Source organism: Aquarana catesbeiana, linkage group LG02 (genome assembly GCF_042186555.1).
Source record: "Aquarana catesbeiana isolate 2022-GZ linkage group LG02, ASM4218655v1, whole genome shotgun sequence".
Taxonomy (NCBI): domain Eukaryota; kingdom Metazoa; phylum Chordata; class Amphibia; order Anura; family Ranidae; genus Aquarana; species Aquarana catesbeiana.
The window spans coordinates 741,455,922-741,476,901 of NC_133325.1; the positions used below are offsets into that span (position 1 = coordinate 741,455,922).

The window sequence follows — 20,980 nt, forward strand, 5'->3', positions numbered from 1 at the left end:
AGTGCCCATCAGTGCAGTGTGTCATTACCCATCAGTGCAACGTATCATTGTCCATCAGTGCAGCGTATCATTGCCCATCAGTGCACCGTATCATTGCCCGTCAGTACAGCATATCATTGCCCATCAGTGCAGCATATCATTGCCCGTCAGTGCAGTGTATCATTGCCCATCAATGCAGCATGTCATTGCCTATCAGTGCAGCATATAATTTCCCACCAGTGCAGCCTATCAGTGCCCACCAGTGCAGTGTATCAGTGCCCACCAGTGCAGTGTATCAGTGCCCACCAGTGCAGCATATCATTGCCCATCAGTGCAGTGTATCATTGCCCATCAGTGCAGCATATAATTTCCCACCAGTGCAGCTTATAAATGCCCACCAGTGCAGCCTATCAGTGCCTACCAGTGCAGCCTATCAGTGCCCAGCAGCGCAGCATATCATTGCCCATCAGTGCAGCATACCATTTCCCATCAGTGCAGCACACCATTGCCCATCAGTGCAGCACACCATTGCCCATCAGTGCAGCACACCATTGCCCATCAGTGCAGCGTATCGTTGCCCATCAGTGCAGCATATTATTGGCCATCAGTGCAGCATATCAGTATCCATCAATGCAGCCTATCATTGCCCATACATGCAGCCTCATCAGTGCCCAGCAATGCATCAGGGAAGAATCGGGAGGATCTGCCGGTCAGATGACACAGAGTCGGGATCTCCCGCTGAGACGTGGCTTGTATATGAATAACCGCCGCTGTCAAAGTCCCGCCTCCTAGACCGACTACTCTAATAGACAGCACACTGGTCCAATGCCGATCAACGAGGCGGGACATTGTTTGACAGCGGCTGGCTATTTATATATGTAGCGCTGACTTTTGTTTCTAGTCATATGTGTGTTGTAAAGGTAAAAAGTTGATATAGCACCATCTAGTGGCCAACTATAGAAATACAATGTTTGATTTTCATCATTTTGAGAAGTGACATGGAAGGGATTGATTGTTTACTTCTGGACATTTACTATGACCTACCCACAATGCTCATGGACCAGAGGAGAACTGAACTGCATTGTGGGGAGGATATAAAAGGTTTGGGAGTGGCCATCTTAGGTCTTGTTCCTGGGACGCGTGGCCTGCCAGCAGAACTCTGTGGGTGTGTGTGTCCCACAGGGTTGCGGCCTACTTTGTGAAGGAGTGGAGCAGCAGCAAGGATCCTGCTATTGATCACAGTGTGCTGGAGCAGCAGAAGTGATAGTTCCGGAGACCCGTGGAGGAGATAACCGAGGACTCCTGGTCGTTAGTGAGTGGGGCGGCGGGGCGGCGGGGCGGCGGGGCGGCGTGACAGCGTGGTTGTGGCTCCATGTGGACTGAGAACTACTGAAACGGAGACATCCATCTGTTCTGGTCCGTGTGGTGAGAGGGCTAACGCCCAGAAGTTTGTTTAACATTACACACATTTACAGCTGTTACAGAGTGTTGCTGAGACTGATAGTCCCACAGAACAATTTAGTTGGGAAGCATTACATTTACACAGACTTCAATATCCAGGAACTGATGCTAGATGTCTGTCTTCTTCAAGTAAGAACACTTAATCAATTTGCTGGATTATAATTACTTTTGTGTATCACCTTGCACTGCGCAACACTCCAGAAGAACTCTCTGTGGATTACAAATACTGATTTATAGCTAGTGAAGATTGAAGACGTCAGGACTATCTCTTCTATTGCAGGGCCCTGCATCTGGTTATAAAGGATAGTGACTTTACTGTTTAAAGCAGGGGGGGCTCCCTGGTATATATATATGTTGTGGGATATTTACATTTTTGTGTCTTTGCGCTTGCTACAGTGTGCTGGAGTTGGGAAGGTGTCTAAAGCTAAGACAATCTCACTTTGAACACTAGTCCCACCTGGAGACACATCAATAAGGGGATTTTTTTTGGAAGGTTCAGTGTATATATATTTAGGTATATCTGTGTATGTGTACAAAGACTGTCATAACTATTTACTATACTGTCGCACTACGTTGGTGTGATAGTGTAGCCACTGTAATAACTTTTATATATCATTTAAGTAAAAAGAAGTCATTTTGATTATTACAGAAGTTTGCATGCAGTGCTGTTTTTCTCCTGCAGGTGGAATTACAAGCACCCAGGTATATATATATATATATATATATATATATATATATATATATATATATATATATATGTGTGTATATTGTGATCTAAAGTTGGTATTGGTGTCACTACAAAACTGCACTACAGTTGTGTCTAGGGGATTGAACAAATTAAGAGGGGTGAAGAGATCAGAGGACAGGTCCGATCTAAATCAGCAGCTCCACCGTGAGTTATTGCTACATATACAAGCCACATCTCAGCAGGAGATCCCCGCTCTGTGTCATCCGGCTGCCCGATCCTTCTGACAGTTTCCTGGCTGATCGCTTCTGGCAGAAGCAGTGCGGACCTTTGTACAGGACATCAGAGTCCTCCAGAAGCATTCAGCCAGGCAACTGTCAGCCCAGTCCACCCCTGCTCCGCACTCGCCCTCTGCTAATTTTAACTCGCCAAATGCGAGCAGGCGAGTGGAAATTTGGAGACCTGTGTGTGCAGACACTCTGCTCGGAGGGGGGACTTCCCCCTCATGCGGACGCCAATGACTATATGCTAATTTGCAATCATAACCCAGTCACAGATTGATCCTTCTAAACACCCTTTTACCCTTTTCGAAGTAACAATTTAATCTGAAGAAGCAAGCTCACGTTACTGTGTGCCAGGGGTGTAATGGGCACAGGAGGCATTGTCCAATAGAAAACAAATGCAGCCATTATATCTAAGCTTGGTAAGCTGCAATATGTTACATTGTTGTTTTTGGAATTAATACCGCTTCAAACATTATCTTCTTTCTCTATTTTTCTCTTGGCAGGTGACTTAGCGTCACGAGCAGATATGGAAATCTCCAGTATCAGGATTAGAAACCTAACAAGAGGAGACTCAGGGAAATACCGCTGTGAAGTCAGCGCTCCTAAAGACAAAAAAATCTTCAATGAAATTACTATCACTTTAAATGTCTTAGGTGAGAGAAATCAGTCAAAAGTGACATTATTGGTGCCTCAAGTGAACCTGTGCCAAGGCTATGCACTCTGAAGTTTATAATATTCTGCAAAAGCAGTAATATCACTTGTAAACAATCCCCCATTCACACCTGTAGCTATAAGAATTGTGGAGAAATTCCTTTTTAAAACTCATATCATAGGCATTGAAATCTCAGCTATCAACAGAATCTTGGCCGCCTGACAGACCTGTAATGTAAACACAAGGTGTTTCGATGCTGTCACAAACCAAATGAAACCTGACAGTAGAGTATATGATGTGATCTTTGAAATTTTTGAGATACATTACTTTACATTAAATGCAACTAGAGAGATCAATTATACCTTGTTTTCAAGCTTTTGTGAATGGAGGAGACTCATTCGACTTTCCTCCATTCACAGATCCTGTTACATGCAGTGTACACTATGAAACAACTGCTCACAATGATGGAGAAAGCAGCTCAGCCCATAGCCTAAAGCTATTAACCCTTGCAGTGCCGGATGTTCAAATACAGGAAGAGGACTGGGCATGCCTGCAGTGAAGATTTCTCCGGGATCTAGCTGCATGCATGATGTAGTTCATTACTGGAAAAAGTAATGTGACTAAAAGCTGTACCGAAAATAAAAACAGCTCAACTATGAGCCATGAGCTTGCGCCATCTGTTTACTGGATCCCCGTAAAACTCCTTTCCTGACATCGCATGCTACTTTGAGGATTTATCCATTGAATAACCCAGCCCCTTCCTTGTTCCAAGAGAGCAGCAGAAAACTGAAAGGGACCAGATCATATCTAACTGGTAATAATGTGACATATTCACAAACAGTGGATACATTGTTTGCATTTTTTGCCTGGCCACGCAAAAGCACCCAACAGTGGATACTTGGGGGGGTCATGCATAAAACGTTTGATGTACAAATGTGTCAAACATCCAAAAAGTCAGAACAAAAGATCCCCATATTATCTGTAATATGTGTAGTTCCTATATTAGCTGCGCCATCTAATGGCCAAAATGCATATTTTTCCTGGTTAAGGTATTTCTGCGGAATAAAAACACATTATGACCACTAGGTGTCACTGATAATATAGGATCTGGATATTAGAGAAGATTTGGTCACCTTTCGTTCTGACTGTGCAGATGTTTGACATATTTGTATAGTGAACATTTTATACATAGACCTCTATGTTTATGTCTGAGAGCATATAACACTTTATTATGGTGAGTGCAGGGATCTCTTTTTTTTTTGTCCTAGTCCTTTGCAATTACATTTTGCGTGATACACAGAGTATAATTTTTTTGGAGTTTGCAGCAGCTACCATTGTTTTACATGAAGTGCTCTATACATAGTGGAGTGTATACTCTAAACTCCGGAGAGATTTCCCCCTTGCTTCCTGTCCTTGGGACAACCTTTTTACCAGACAGGAAGTGAATTAATCTCTTCAATGGAGCCATTAATGGTAGTAAAATCTAACAGGAGTTTTACACTCTTCCTGATTCCTTCCAAAACTAAAAAATCTTTTGGCTATAGCTACACTTTAAAGTGGAATTTCAGGATAACCCAAACATTTTCCCCCTCCCTCCCTAGCACCTATGCTTACTAACCTGTGTAGGAGAGATGTATATACTTACCTATTTTTAGGTCTGCTCCAGTCCATTCACATTATTTCCCAGGTGTCAACCAGCAGTGGCTGCAAGGGAGAGAAGTGAGCACCCTGACAATGGCTAGTAAAGTCTAGAGCGGTGATGTCACCCATGCACTTTAATGCTCCATTCGTTGTCAGTGCTCCCTCTTCTCCCCTGCAGCTGGCAGTGGCTGAGACAGGGGATCACGTGACCGGATCAGAGTTGTCTAAAAACAGGTAATATTCAATAAATCTTTCTTCCACTGGTTAGAAAATCCTAAGTGTTAGAAGAGGGGAGGGGACAGTTTTAAGAGTAGTTAGGGTTATCTCAGAATTCCACTTCAACCTGAAGGAGGAGCGGCATCTAGTGGCAGAGAAGACTTTTGCAGGGACAACACCAGAGGTAGGGCTAATTTTACGAGAAGAGACGATTTTCTTATTTTAACAAAGGCCGGCCTTATTATTTAGAACATAGAAGCTGCAGATGGAAATAGGGTATAAGTATTTTTATTTTCGCTTTTAGTAGAAATTGACAGACAATTTTAGGGCTGATTAGGTTTTTAATTCCAGCTCTTGCACTCACCTCTTAGCTTCCCGCTGGTGCGTGTTGTGGCTGCATTATCAGCAGCCTGCTGTGCCGACATTCCACAGAGCAGGAAGAGAATGCTATAGTAACACAGAGTATAAAGTCAGCGTTTAGCAAGGCCTGTTGTACAAGCAATCACTGTATGCAGGCCACCTATGTACAGGATTTGTAACCTCACAACATAGGAACTTTACTGTGCATTTAAAGACATTTTCTGACAATATATACATTTGATTGGTACAAACCCTTATGATAATTTACATACAGTACTCCTCCAGTTTCTTTATCTTTTTTTTTTTTATCATTATGATCTCAGTTATTTCCAGGGGAAGTGGTTTTATACATAAGGGGGTATTCCTAAAAAAATGTATTTGCAAAGCAATTTCCCCAGTGAAAGCGCATGTACATTTCATCTGTGAAAATGGGGCAAAGAGTAAATAGGTTATATCCCATGCTGTTTGAATGTAAATAATTGATTTTAAATGGAAACTGCATTCGGCCACTAGATGGAGTTAAATATCATAGGAACTTCCTATTTATACTTAACTCCATCTAGTGGCCGAAACAGAGATGAAAAGTGTGAGTTGGAAAATCAATGATTTACTTTCGAATAGCACAGGATATAACCTATGTACATGGACTTTCGTAGGGCGAAATGTGAATTTTTTTAAATAAATATGCCACTTAGGATTCTTGCAATTTTTATATACAATTTGACCATTTTCCTCTTTCCTATTTCCAATGACACCTCTCTCTTGGTGTTTTGATTGGCTGTTGTATAGCCTTCCATGTTCTGGTCATATGCTTTTTTACATCTGTTGGTGATAGAAAGCTATAACATTTTTTTCTAGGCTTGTAGACATTTTGTTATTGCAGAAACAGAGCAGTACAGCTTTTCTTACTGATTTTATGTATGTGGTCTGTTAACTGCACTGGTGACTACTGTACTACATGGATATATTCTGTATAGACAGTATACAGAAGTCCCTGTCTTTGAAGCAGTTTCCAGAATATTTTTTCTATAACTGTCATACAAACACAAATGATGCTCAGCTGTTGTGACTGTGGGGTCTTGTTCAAATAGGTCACTTAAACTGGATGATTGGCAGGCAGTTTTGACCCCTGCTAAGTGCCATCTGTGCACCAGATCTGATAGAGTTTACTGAATTGAATAGCTCTGTATGGATATGTTCGGTTGGCGGTTGTGCAGTATGGTGATTGATTGCAAGGTTCAGACTACAGCTTGCTTTTTTAAAGAGCACTCGGAAATTGGCACCAAAAACAAGCCCTAAGCCAACTGACCTACTGGTATGTTTGAGGGTTGGTGGAGGATACCATGTCACCCACATGCTGAGAAAATATAACCTCAAGGAGATGATGTCAGGTTCTACTTGGCACTTTGCATGTGTTAGTCATAACTAATATAATCCTAGCTACCTGCTTACTCATCTGTAGATTTTTCAACCTGGCCAAGCTCTTTTCTGTAGGATAAAAGCTAAAGAGGGACCCAGCCTAAAAAATGGCATGCCCAACTAATGTGGGAATTCCCTAAATTGCTGCCTAAAAAATGTTTAAAATTTACCCAGGTCTAGCCTATGAACATGCAAGTGTTTTGCATATGCTTCTCTGTAGCTGCAGGCACTGTGGAGCAATTAAAGCTCAAAATTGCAGCAGAAGCACTGAAGTTGGAAATCTGCATCTCAGCAACTCCTGTGTTTACATTAAAGGAGAAGTATAGTCAAAGCTTGTTTCAGATCAAGGGAGCACTGTTCGTTCTGCACTGAAGCCCGCTCAAATCACAGAGCTGGTCCAGGCTGGGGAAAGATCGCAAAAATATGGTGGAGATCCACCTACAACCCTGAACCGACACCTGGCTCAGCCTCTCAGGGACCCACTGAGAGGCTGATCCAGCGGCTCCCCTCCCCTCCACAGCCCAGCTCTCCGGTGATCTTGGGGGGTGGGGGGTGAGTAGACAGGGGTGACTGGCAGTTTGTTTGTTTGATGGCTCAGTTCTCAGTCTTAGAGGTGGCGGGGGACAGATGTAGCATCAGACCGATGCTGCATCCACCTAGGTAAGTATGATTCTTTAAAAAAAAAAAAAAAATCTCATACTTCTCTTTTAAAGATTAGAGTCACTGAGAGATAGAAGCAATGTGAGCTAAATTGCAGGGTTACTGCTAGAAGAAGGAGCAGGGGGATCTGAGCTTCTGAGTTACAGCTGAGAGTGGGAAGAAGGGTGGGCTGAGCTGCTGAGTAACTGATGAGAGGAGAACCAGGGAGAGCTGAGCTGCTGAGTCTCTGTTGGAAGGGGTAAGTGGGTGTATCTGGCCTGCTAAGTTACTGCTGGGAGAGGGGATCGGGGTCAGCTGAGCTGCTGAGTTACTGTTGAGAGGGGGGTAGCAGGGGGAGCTGAGCTTCTGAGGTACTGTTGAGAGGGGGTATCAGGGAGAGCTGAGCTGCTGAGTTACTGTTGAGAGGGGGTAGCAGGGAGAGCTGAGCTGCTGAGTTACTGTTGAGAGGGGGTAGCAGGGAGAGCTTGGCTGCTAAGTTACTGTTGAGAGGGGGTTACAGGGAGAGCTGAGCTGCTGAGTTACTGTTGAGAGGGGGTAACAGGGAGAGCTGGGCTGCTGAGTTACTGTTGAGAGGGGGGTAGCAGGGGGAGCTGAGCTGCTGAGTTACTGTTGAGAGGGGGTAACGGGGAGCTGGGCTGCTGAGATACTGTTGAGAGGGGGGTAGCAGGGGGAGCTGAGCTGCCGAGTTACTGTTGAGAGGGGGGTAGAAGGGAGAGCTGAGCTGCTGAGTTACTGTTGAGAGGGGGTAGCAGGGGGAACTGAGCTGCTGAGTTACTGTTGAGAGGGGGTAGCAGGGGGAACTGAGCTGCTGAGTTATTGTTGTGAGGGGGGCAGCAGGGAGAGCTGAGCTGCTGAGTTATTGTTGAGAGGGTGTTAGCAGGGAGAGCTGAGCTGCTGAGTTACTGTTGAGAGGGTGTTAGCAGGGGGAGCTGAGCTGCCGAGTTACTGTTGAGAGGGCGGTAGCAGGTGGAGCTGAGCTGCCGAGTTACTGTTGAGAGGGTGTTAGCAGGGAGAGCTGAGCTGCCGAGTTACTGTTGAGAGGGCGGTAGCAGGGGGAGCTGAGCTGCTGAGTCAATGCTGGAAGGAGGAAGCAGGGAAAGATAAGCTGCTAAGAAAATCACTTGAACAGCTTCAGTGCATCTGCTGTAAACTTTGAGTATGGATTGCTCCTCAGTGCTTGTCACTACAGAGGTTAGTGAGGGCTTATTTTCATAGCTGATCTACTGCTTATTAAGAGTATAACACAGGATCATCACAGTCTGAGTTTTTTGAATGAGAAAAAGTCCACAGGGGATCTGAAACATGACTGCAGTGCTGGGGTCAGCTGAGGCCTAAAGTCCAAAAGCTGTACTTAGATGGGGAGCTTACAAGTGACTTAATATGCTTATCAGAGGAGAGAAAACTAATAAGGCAATGACCTATAGGTCAGTGAAGAATATTAGATTACAAAATATTACAAATGGTGCCCGGAGTTCAGCTTTAAATAAATAAGGACAGAGCATGTGGCCCAGCTTAGGCTGGCGTGTAGCTAAATCCCATTTTATACGGCAAACCCAATAACTGTAGGAGATTTATCTGGTGACAAGTCCAAACCGCAAAAAAAAATATGTTTATTTTAAACTGCACTTTCAAAAATTAATTGAATTTGGATTCTTTCTGTCTGATTAAGTAGAAATGTATCATCTGTGGTCTTTACATGGCTGGCTGCAGCATTTCCAAGACAAATCACTCAGAATCTGATTTGTTTATATTCCTCCTATTGGCTGGTTTCCATTTTGTTTTCTGTCCAGGAAAAAACAGCTTTTTTCACCAAAGTGTAAATAATGGATATTCTGTTCTACTAATGCATAATGCTGAGTTTTTTCTTTTTCATGGAGATATACACTTACCGGCCACTATATTATGTACACCTGTTAAATTGCTTGGTAACCCAAATTGCTAATCAGCCAATCACATGGCAGCAACTCAGTGCATTTAGAGTGGGGAAGAAATTGGATTTTAGGTGACTTTGAACGTAGCATGGTTGTTGGTGCCAGACGGGTTTGTCTGAGTATCTCAAACACTTCTGATCTACTGGGATTTTCACACACAACCATCTCTAGGGTTTACAGAGAATGGTCTGAAATAGAGACAATATCCAGTGAGCGCCAGTTGTGTGGAAGAAAATGCCTTGTTGATGTCAGAGGAGAATGGGCAGACTGGTCGAGATGATAGAAAGGCAAAAGTAACTCAAATAACCACTTGTTACCACCAAGGTATGCAGAATACCATCTCTGAACACACAACACATTGAACCTTGAAGCAGCAGCGGTGGACAGCAACCTCTCCTCTGCATCACGGCGGCTTCCGCCATGCGTCTCCTCCCTCCTTCTCCCTGGCGTCCTTTCAGACAATTGGGTGATGGGTCTCAGGACCCGCTTCCTGATTGGCCGGGAGAAGGATCGGTGTTGGCAGTAGCAAATATTTATTCGCTATTGTCACAAAACTGGGTGGGCTCAGGGCGCAGTGCTCTTCGCCCCGAGTCCACCCTCTTTTGAAACCTATTAGAGCCTCTGGCTCTAATGACGGAATAATTATTATTATTATACACAATTTATAGAGCGCCAACAGTTTACGCAGCGCTGTACAATGGGGGAGGATAGCACAATTACAGTACAGTTCAGTATAGAAGGGACAGGAGGGCCCTGCTCATAGAGCTTATATTCTAAAGGGAGGGGGTGGTGGTACAAAAGGTAATAGATGCTGAGAATGATTTGATGGGGTTGTTAGGTGTGTGTGGGATAGGCTTCCCTGAATAAGTGAGTTTTCAGGGATCTCCTAAAGGTGGACAGGGTAGGGGCAGATCGGATATACCGGGGCAGGGAGTTCCAGAGGATGGGAGAGGCTCTGGAGAAGTCCTGAAGGCGAGCATGAGAGGAGGTAACAAGGGAGCTAGAGAGCAGGAGGTCCCGGGCGGAGCGGAGGGGACTATTTGGGTGATATCTGCAGAAGAGGTTGGTGATGTAGCTGGGGGCGATGTTGTGGATGGCCTTGTATGTCGTGGCTAGCATTTTGAATCTTAAACACACACCCCCCCCCCCCGTTGGAATCCAGTGCACAAAGCAAGGTCCATAAAGACATGGATGAGCGAGTTTGGGGTGGAGGAACTTGACTAGCCTGCACAAAATCCTGACCTCAACCAGATAGAACATCTTTAGGATGAATTAGAGAGGAGACTGCGAGCCAGGCCTTTTCGTCCAACATCAGTGCCTGACCTCACAAATGCGCTTCTGGAAGAATGGTCAAACATTCCCATAGACACACTCCTAAACCTTGTGGACAGCCTTCCCAGAAGAGTTGAAGCTGTTATAGCTGCAAAGGGTGGGCCAACTCAAAATTGAACCTTACGGACTAAGATTGCGATGCCATTAACGTTTATGTGCGTGTAAAGGCAGGCGTCCCAATACTTTTGGTAATATAGTGTATTATGTACCTTTGTTGACCTGGGAGTTTTTTTTGTTTTTTTTTCTTAACGAACCTGGAATTTTACATTCATTGACAGTGTTAGGGGAAACAAACGTGTGCTATCCTTAGCAAGCATTGCTTTCCAAAACCCTGTGAGTGAAATCCAAATTTATGGCACAGAAGAAATGTTTTTCCTGCCCCTCTGCCAGAAGAATGGTTTGATATAAAACTCACATCTCTGATGTGCTGGAATTAGGTTAGCATGGAGAATGGGAGCCAAACTGCAGTTACAGGAAATGAGGTGTGCAGCATGAAATGTCCACCCCCGCAGATCTCTGAACTGTGCTGAGCACACTGTTGGCTTATTATACTAGCTTTATACATAAACATGTTTCTTAAGTATATTTGTCCGAGGGCCATTTTACATCAAGCCAGCTTCCTGCTAATTATCTAACTATACACTAATAACCAAGAATCTGCTTTCTGTACAAGTGACTCATCCAGAAGATATCACGCAAAAGAGCATTTCATTAAATAATGGAAATGCTGGCACTTACTCCACAGAGGAAATCACCTCTCTTTCTTACTTAAGAAGAAAAATACATGGCAGATTGCAGAACATAATGTAATATTTTAGAATAATGCAAAGGAGTGCACATTTAAAGTACATCCATCTCAGACACACAGCAGAGTCAGCCATATTGGGCTCCATGCAGGGCTAGAAGCCAGGTAAACCTGCACATCAAGAAAAAAAAAAATATAGCCGCTGCCTTTATCTACTTAATCAGGCTGAAAAAAAAGACTCATCAAGCCATCAAGTTCATTTTCCAATGGAATTAGATGTTCCTGTAATCCTTAACCACTTTGTATCCAGGCCAATTCTGACACTTCGCTCCTACATGTAAAAACCTACTTTTTTTTTTTTTTTGCTAGAAAATTACATTATATATATTTGCTTTTTAGCAAAGGCCCTATAGAATAAAATAATGGGTGTTGCATTTTTTTATGTTACACAGTATTTGCACAGTGGTTTTTCTGGAAAAAAAAAACCCTCCTGTAACCTGCAGAAGTGATCGAGTGTCTATTCAGCCACTCCAATCACTTCTGCTAGAAAGCGAATCGCAGGCTGCAAATTTTCATACCGGCATGATGCCTGCAGGTGCAGGAACTATCCTGATATAACCACTGCAACCCGAGGACGGCCATGGACGATAATATATATATTTATATATAAAATATATATATGCAACATGACATATATATATATATATATATATATATATATATATATATATATATATATATATATATATATATATATATATATATATATCTATCATGTTGCAACAAAAAACGTAAATGTATTTTATTGGGATTTTATGTGATAGACCAGTTATGGCGAACCTTGGCACCCCAGATGTTTTGGAACTACATTTCCCATGATGCTCCTGGACGCTGCAGTGTAGTTGAGCATCTTGGGAAATTTAGTTCCAAAACATCTGGGGTGCCAAGGTCTGCCATCACTGTGATAGACCAACACAAAGTGGCACATAATTGTGAAGTGGAAGGAAAATGATAAATGGTTTTCCAAATTGTTTACAAATAAATTTGTGAAAAGTGTGTGGTGCATTTGTATTCAGCCCCCCTGAGTCAATACTTGTGCAATTACAGTTGCAAGTCTTATTGGGGATGTCTCTACCAGCTTTGCACATCTACAGAGTAACATTTTTGCCCATTTTTCTTTGCAAAATAGCTCAAGCTCTGTCAGATTGGATGGAGAGTGTCTGTGAACAGCAATTTTCAAGTCTCGCCACAGATTCTCAATTGGATTTAGGTCTGGACTTTGACTGGGCCATTCTAACACATGAATATGCTTTGATACAAATCATTCCATTGTAGCTCTGGCTGTATGTTTAGGGTTGTTGTCCTGCTGGAAGGTGAACCTCCGCCCCAGTCTCAAGACTTTTGCAGACTCTAATGCCGCGTACACACGATCGTTTTTCTCGTCGGAAAAAGATATGACGGCTTTTCTGATGGGATTCCGCTCAAGTTTGCCTTGCATACACAAGGTCACACAAAAGTTCACTGAAATTATGACCGTCAAGAACGTGGTGACGTACAACACTACGACGAGCCATTGGGAATTGCCACAGACGATCGCATTTGCGCGTTGGAATTGCCACAGACGATCGCATTTTCGGATAGGAACTTTTCTCGACCGAAAAATTAAGAGCATGCTCTCAATCGTTTGCTGGCTGGAATTCGGCCAGCAAAAGACTGACGGAGCATACACATGATTGCATTTTCCGACGAGAAACTCTCATCGGTCTTTTGCAAGCCGAAATTCCGATCGTGTGTACACAGCATAACAGGTTTTCTTCTAAGATTGTATTTGGCTCCATCCGTCTTCTCATCAATTCTGACCAGCTTCCCTGTCGAAGAAAAGCATCCCCACAACATGATGCTTCCACCACCATGTTTCACGGTGGGGATGGTGTGTTCAGGGTGATGTGCAGTGTTAGTTTTTCTACCACACATAGCGTTTTGCTTTTAGGCAGAAAAAGTTAAATGTTGGTCTCATCTGACCAGAGCACCTTCTTCCACATGTTTGCTGTGTCTCCACATGGCTTCTCGCAAACTGCAAAAAGGACTTCTTATGGCTTTCTTATTGCCACTCTTCCATAAAGACCAGATTTGTGGAGTGCACAACTAATAGTTGTCCTGTGGACAGATTCTCCCACCTGAGTTGTGGATCTCTGCAGTTCCTCCAGAGTTACCATGGGCCTCTTGGCTGCTTCTCTGATTAATGCTCTCCTTGCCTGGCTTGTCAGTTTAGGTGGACGGCCATGTCTTGGTAGGTTTGCAGTTGTGCCATACTCTTTCCATGAGATGTTCAAAGCTTGGGATATTTTTTTATAACCTAAACCTGCTTTAAACTTCTCCACAGCTTTATCCCTGACCTGTCTGGTGTGTTCCTTGGCCTTCATGATGCTGTTTGTTCACTAAGGGTCTCTAACAAACTTCTGAGGGCTTCACAGAACAGCTGTATTTATACTGAGATTAAATAACACACAGGTGGATTTTATTTACTATTTACTATTAGGTGACTTCTGATAGCAATTGGTTCCACTAGATTTTAGTTAGGGGTATCAGAGTAAAAGGCGCTGAATACAAATGTACGCCACACTTTTCACATATTTATTTGTTAAAAAATTTGAAAACCATTTATCATTTTCCTTCCACTTATGTGCCACTTTGTGTTGTTCTATCATATAAAATCATATAAAATCCCAATAATTTACATTTATGTTTTTGGTTGCAACATGACAAAATGTGGATAATTTCAAGGGATATGAATACTTTTTCAAGGCACTCTATATACAGTATATATATTAATTTTTTACGGGTACTTATGTAGCGTTGCAGCGCTTTACATATATATATTGTACATCTATCAGTCCCTGCCCTCAGGGAGCTTACAATCTTAGGTCCTTACTCACATTCATACATACACATACAGTACTAGGGCAAATTTAGACAGGAGCCAATGAATCTACCAGCATATATTGCAGCTTACCAATCATTAGATTTAGTGGCTGCATTAGTCTTCTTTTTAGGCCTTTTTACCCCTCTGTTTTTGCTGATCTGGCCAGTAGCACACCTCCTGTATTAGAGTGCCCCCCACTCTGGATAAAGGAGCACAGGGGGCACATTTGGACAGCAGCATTGTCAGTCTGGGACCAGGAGAGTGTATGATGTACTAGTGGATTTAATGCCACATCTGCTGTTTGCTTTTGGGTTTATTACTGCTTAAAAGTGACACTAAAAAATATTCTTTTTCTCCAAATATAATTCATACACATTTACTACTCAATAGCCCTGTAATCAATTTTTCAGGAACTTCTTTTATTCTATGTATTTTTTCCTCCTTGTAACATCCTCTGTGATCTTACAAATCTACTACTTGTTAGTTGCGGTCATGTGCACTGTATGCACACTACAATTCCTGTAGTCCATTTTGTGAGCGAACAAGAGAGGGTGACTGCTTTCCTACTTACAGTGGGACTATGGAGAACAGATGTAGTAGCCACCCTCTACCAGGAGGTTGGAATACCTTTTTAGGTTAAGAATACGTACTTGAACAGATTTTCTTCAAACTTTAAGTTATATTTAAGCCACTTTAAGTCATGTCAATGCTTTTTTTTTTTTACAGTGGCCCCGAGCACTCCAGTGTGCGATATTCCCAACTCTGCAGTTAGTGGCAGCGCCGTTGAGTTGAAATGTCGGGAGAAGGAAGGGAACCCAGCTTCCAAATATCGGTGGTTTAAAGATGGTTTACCTTTGGATACCCAGATCCCAAATGCCAGATCTGCCAATGTGACTTATAAACTGGATAAGGCCACAGGCACTCTGGTAAGTCGATTTGCCTCTTAAAATGTATAAATGTCCACGACAGAAAACGAAGGTGGACATTTTGTGCTGATGTTTCTTTATGGTCTAAGTTAAGTGTTGAAGGATCAGTCTTCCTCATCAGGGATTCTGTCAAGAGGACCAGTCTCCCAAGTTCTGCCCACATGTTATGACTACTATAATAAAGTCTGACTTTCTGTATTGGTTACTTTGCTTACAGCCCACTTGAGTGCATGTGTTAACACTCAATGACATGCCATAATGCAACACATTGGTGGGAGCCCTGAAAGGGAGGTCCTGTGTCAGACTGGCTAATGCTCTTTACAGTTTAGCCTAACACTCCCTACCCCTTCAAATTTAGGCTCCAAAAGAACCCTGTCCATCTGATGGCGTGTGCAGAGCTTGAGGGAGTCAATCAATGGTTGTCAGCTTACAAGTTATATGGGGCCTCAAATGCGGCCCCTGATATCTCCAAAGGGCTGCATATAATATTTATTAAATCAAATGCTACGGATCACAGTAATAGACTGAAGACTTGTTTGAGGAAATGGTCAGAGACTGTCCGACAGGAGTGGTGGGAGAATGAAGTATTGCTGTAGGAGATAATGACTAGGAACATGTGAAATGAAACTGCTAGAGATTACAGTTATTAAGGGTCCAATTTCAATACAATGACTGCAGAGCCAAGCTTCAAACATTAAAGGCCTGAAATTGGGGGGGCCATTGGTGGGTGGGTGAGGGATGTTCCCCTCTCCCGGCCAGGCTTCTCCTTCGACTCTCTTTCTTTCTACCCCTCTTCTCCCCCCCCCCCCCTCCTTATTTTTCTCCTTCTCCCCCTTTTCCCCTTTCCTTTCTTTCTATGGTCAAACCATTCATTCTAACCAAGGCTGCCTACTGGACTGTCAGTCTTTTAGACACACCTATCCGCAGATGAGGTTACGTATTCTCGTTCTCCCCATTTGTCAACCACTCCTTCATGAGCTCGTTGGCTTTTTTCTGCCCTCTCCCTCTTGTTGCAAGACTTCAGGTCAACACACATTTTCTGTGGTTATGTCCTAGTTTTGACTTTCTTGATGGCCTTCAAATTCCTGGCCATAGAGATAAAGCGCCCACCCCTATTGAAGTCTTTGCAAACCAATGGACTTGAAATGCTTTAATTATTCTGCATATTGTTCTTACAAATGGATGTTACTGATGACTGTAGTTACTGCCCCTGTTTATATTCTCAGGCCTATGGGCCCATGTATCTTATGTCAAATAAAATATTTGTGGAATTAAAGGGCTTAATGTGGCCCTCGGGCCGCAAGTTGGGCACCAGAAGTATCAGGGCCAACGGCCACCCAACAGATACAAAATTCAATCCTATGGCCAGCTTTAGAGTCGGGGTATTGGTTTGTAACATAGGCTTGCGCACAGGGTGTGCCAGGTGTGCTTGGGCACACCCTAATTACCCTGTGCTGCGCAGATTCCCCCTGCTGCTTGGCTGCAGAGAAAGAGACTGTGTCCTCAGTCCCTTTTTCTATGTCAAAAGTGAGACATCAGGGGTCTGTTTAGATCTCTGATATTTTACCAAAGCCCCCCAATGAGGCTCCTAAAAAATAAATAAAAAATGTTTGTAAAACAAGAATAAAAAAAAAAAAATAATAATGAAAAAAAAATTTAAAAGAGTAAAAATAAACGAATAATTAAAGTAAACTGACACCAATCTCTGCCCTACTGAAATTGTCCACTGCTCTACTGACACTGTGTGTATGTATATATATATATATATATATATATATATATATATATATACACACACATACACACACACACACATATATTTATTATATATGTATGTATATATATATATATATATATATATATATATATATATATATATATATATACACACAGACACATGTGAGTTTGAGCTTTATGGTGCACACCCTTATGCAAACCTGTGGTTTGTAATCTGATGGGGGAAGGAGGGGAATGGGGGGGGGGGGGAACAGCTGAACGGCCGCACTCCGAATAACACTTTATTCGTGGCAAAACAGTGTAGAAGATCTAAAATCTCTTACATCATGGTGATGAAAGGTGATGAAAGGTACAGACAGGCTAATCAATATAGATGCTTAATCACAGCTGGGATGAAGAAGTTGGCAGGTTGGGGAGTTGGGCAGGTCACATCATTCAGTGAAATGATAATGGCTTTGCCAAGAAAGGACAAAAGGAAAATGTCAACTAGGATATAAGAGGGCACAGCAGGGACAGGATGCAGATTATGGAAAGCAGTAGAGAGACAAGGCAGAAACGAATAAAGCTAATTGAAGTCCCATTTTAACTAATCATTATTTTCAGTTGACAGTTATGTTTTAGCTGTTTTTCCTTTTAGTTTACAATTCCACATTTTTCCTATATAAAGTATGGTATGGGTTTAGGAGGCGATGGTTTGCTTTAGAGACAGCTCATCCTGGCATTATTAACTCGCTGATTAGGTCCACTGGATGGCTTTAATCAGATTGACATCACATGGATTTAATTAACCTCAGTAGCGTAATGATCTGATTCAGTAATAACGCTGTTCTTTTCACCCAGCACTTCAGCGCTGTCACAAAACATGATACGGGAGAATACTTCTGCGAGGCCAGTAACGAGATCGGCAAACCACAGAGGTGTTTAGCAAAGAAAATGCAAGTTGGTGAGTAGGATAACTCTAAAAAAATCTATATGTGCGTGTATGAGTGATGTATCTTTTATTCATATCTATATACAGCACCAGGGACAGTACTTACTTTGAATGAAAAGTGTCCCTTGTGCTGTTGGTTGATCTGTCCATTTAACTCCTTTTCCCCCTCCCCTTATACCCTTGCAGCTGTGATCGTCCTGTTCTGGGGGTTAATATGAGTGCTGAACATGTCACAGGCACTTATCAAAGGTACATACTATGCCCACCTTTTCCGCTCCCCTCCTTTATTCATAGAAGCCATACTATCTTTTCCCACAATGTAAAGCACTCTATTGCCCTGTACACATGGTCGGACATTGATCGGACATTCCGACAACAAAATCCTAGGATTTTTTCCGACGGATGTTGGTTCGAACTTGTCTTGCATACACACGGTCACACAAAGTTGTCGGAAAATCCGATCGTTCTGAACGCAGTGACGTAAAACACGAACATCGGGACTATAAACAGGGCAGTAGCCAATAGCTTTCGTTTCTTAATTTATTCTGAGCATGCGTGGCACTTTGTGTGTCGGATTTGTGTACACACGATCGCAATTTACGACAACGGATTTTGTTGTCGGAAAATTTTATAGCAAGCTCTCAAACTTTGTGTGTCGGAAATTCCTATGGAAAATGTGTGATGGAGCCCACACACGGTCGGAATTTCCAACAGCAAGGTCCTATCACACATTTTCCATTGGAAAATCCTATCGTGTGTACAGGGCATAAGGTTGGAGGAGGCAGACCTTTCATTTATCCACCTATCGCTTTTCAATGACTGAAGCTATAGTACAATATCTGTGAATATAGAAGAGGGCAGGCATAGTTGCTATGAGTGGCCGTGACAAGTGCAGCCACTCAGTCGTGTCACTACGGTTGGTGTCACCTAGTGCGGTAAAACATGGTATTACCCAGAACACCCCCTGCTCCGTCAGGCTCTTACCTGTCTAGCCTGGCATAGTGCCCTGCGGGGCACGGGGTAGGCTAGTTTCAGGCTGGCACGGATGGGGGTGACATCATTGTGGTCGGATATCACTTCCTACATGATGGTGTCACCCCTCCAGCAGGTGTTACCTGAGTGCTGTGCGCCCCCCCCCCCCCATAGTGACGCCCAGGGGCGTTGCTAGGTCTACAAAAGATCTGGGGCTAGAGCCCAAAGCAGCGTAGCAAAGAAAGTCATACGCTTGGGCGGGCATACACATGTATATTCAGTAATATACGTGTGTGTATATATATCCCCAGAGAGTCCCCTCTTACATCAGGGTCCCCAGAGAGTCCCCACTTACATCAGGGTCCCCAGAGAGTCCCCACTTACATCAGGGTCCCCAGAGAGTCCCCCCTTACATCAGGGTCCCCAGAGAGCCCCCCTTACATCAGGGCCCCCAGAGAGCCCCCCTTACATCAGGGTCCCCAGAGAGCCTCCTCCTTTCATCAGAGTCATCAGAGAGCCTCCCCCTTTCATCAGGGTACCCAGAGGGCCCCCCATTTATATCAGGATTCCCAGAGAGCCCCCCTTACATTAGGGTCCCCAGAGAGCCTCCCCCTTAAATCTGGGTCCTTAGAGAGCCTCTGTCTTAAAATCAGGGACCCCAGGGAGCCTCTCCCTTGCATCAGGGTCCCTAGAGAGCCCCCTACTTACATAAGGGTCCCCAGAGAGCCTCCCCTGCCCTTTGGGGACCCCTGCAGAGACTCTGGGCTATTGGCCCCAGATTCGGGGCTATAGCCCCAAAAGCCACCCCCTAGCAACGCCCCTGGTGACGCCACTGTGTTAAAAGGAAGATAAGCAGATGTGTACCATGTACTGTACATGACATGATGGTGGACAACATGTAATAGGAGGTTTAGAGGCCAGCTACTATATAAGAGGGGAGGTGGGGGCTTACAAAGGCAAAGCAAGATCTTAATTAATACACCAGATGCTCTCCACTATCACCCCATGACAGCAGTGGTGGATAGGAACTACAGTATATATTCTAGGGCCACGATATTTCACTGGTGTGCACCACTTGGGTACCTGGTCTGCACAGCTTCTTCTACGTGGAGAGTGGTGGATGAAGGGCGCGTGATCAAGCTTACATCAAAACATATAAAATTTATTTCGGAGGAAATAAAGAGCAAATAAAAGCAGTTGAATAATACCAATACTACATATCATGCAAACAGGTGACAAAATATAAAAAACATGAAAAATTAAAAATGGGTTAGGAATATCATGAGCCCATGTTGAGGCAAGTATTTAGAGTTGGCTAACGCGTTTCGAGGATGACCTCTTCATCAGAGCCTATTATAGAACCAGAGTGCAGTCTCTATATGCCAGTAGGCCAAAAATGTGTACATCATCTTGATGGCTAGTTGGAAAAAACGGCCTGAAATGGAAGATGCGATTTTCTGTGTTCCATACCAGTCCACGTTCAAGCGTTCTATGTAATAGTAGATGGTGTGTAGGTTCTCCTTTAAGTTAGTAGATAAATGGTTATGGGGTGGCGTGAACCTGTCACTGGCTGGGTGGAGGGGAGATCTTTTGACTTGTAAACTCCTGGTGGGATGCTGTCCAAAAAATGAAGGATGGAGGAGGGTGAAGGTCTCACGAGAGAATGCTGCAGCCGTGTGTGTCCGCAGCAGTCACTCAGTCTCACCTGAGACTGAGTGACTGCTGCGGACACACACGGCAGCATTCTCTCGTGAGACCTTCACCCTCCTCCATCCTCCATTTTTTGGACAGCATCCCACCAGGAGTTTACAAGTCAAAAGATCTCCCCTCCACCCAGCCAGTGACAGGTTCACGCCACCCCATAACCATTTATCTACTAACTTAAAGGAGAACCTACACACCATCTACTATTACATAGAACGCTTGAACGTGGACTGGTATGGAACACAGAAAATCGCATCTTCCATTTCAGGCCGTTTTTTCCAACTAGCCATCAAGATGATGTACACATTTTTGGCCTACTGGCATATAGAGACTGCACTCTGGTTCTATAATAGGCTCTGATGAAGAGGTCATCCTCGAAACGCGTTAGCCAACTCTAAATACTTGCCTCAACATGGGCTCAT

The 20,980-nt window shown here is 43.5% G+C and overlaps 2 protein-coding genes across 3 annotated transcripts in view; one reads left to right on the forward strand and one right to left on the reverse strand.

The window, feature by feature from the left end:
* The window catches only part of JAM2 (junctional adhesion molecule 2), a 155,496-nt gene that overhangs the window by 106,950 nt on the left and 27,566 nt on the right, over positions 1–20,980 (forward strand). For both annotated transcript variants that reach the window (XM_073617075.1, XM_073617073.1), the window contains exons 4-6: positions 2,913–3,062; positions 15,015–15,214; positions 17,792–17,894. In XM_073617075.1, coding sequence (XP_073473176.1) covers positions 2,913–3,062; positions 15,015–15,214; positions 17,792–17,894 — 453 coding nt within the window. The remainder of the gene's footprint in view (positions 1–2,912; positions 3,063–15,014; positions 15,215–17,791; positions 17,895–20,980) is intronic.
* Positions 5,283–20,980, reverse strand: part of ATP5PF (ATP synthase peripheral stalk subunit F6) — a 114,881-nt gene continuing 99,183 nt past the window's right edge. Inside the window, exon 5 of the mRNA XM_073617076.1 lies at positions 5,283–5,365. Within this exon, the coding sequence (XP_073473177.1) occupies positions 5,286–5,365 (80 nt within the window). The 3' untranslated portion in view covers positions 5,283–5,285. The remainder of the gene's footprint in view (positions 5,366–20,980) is intronic.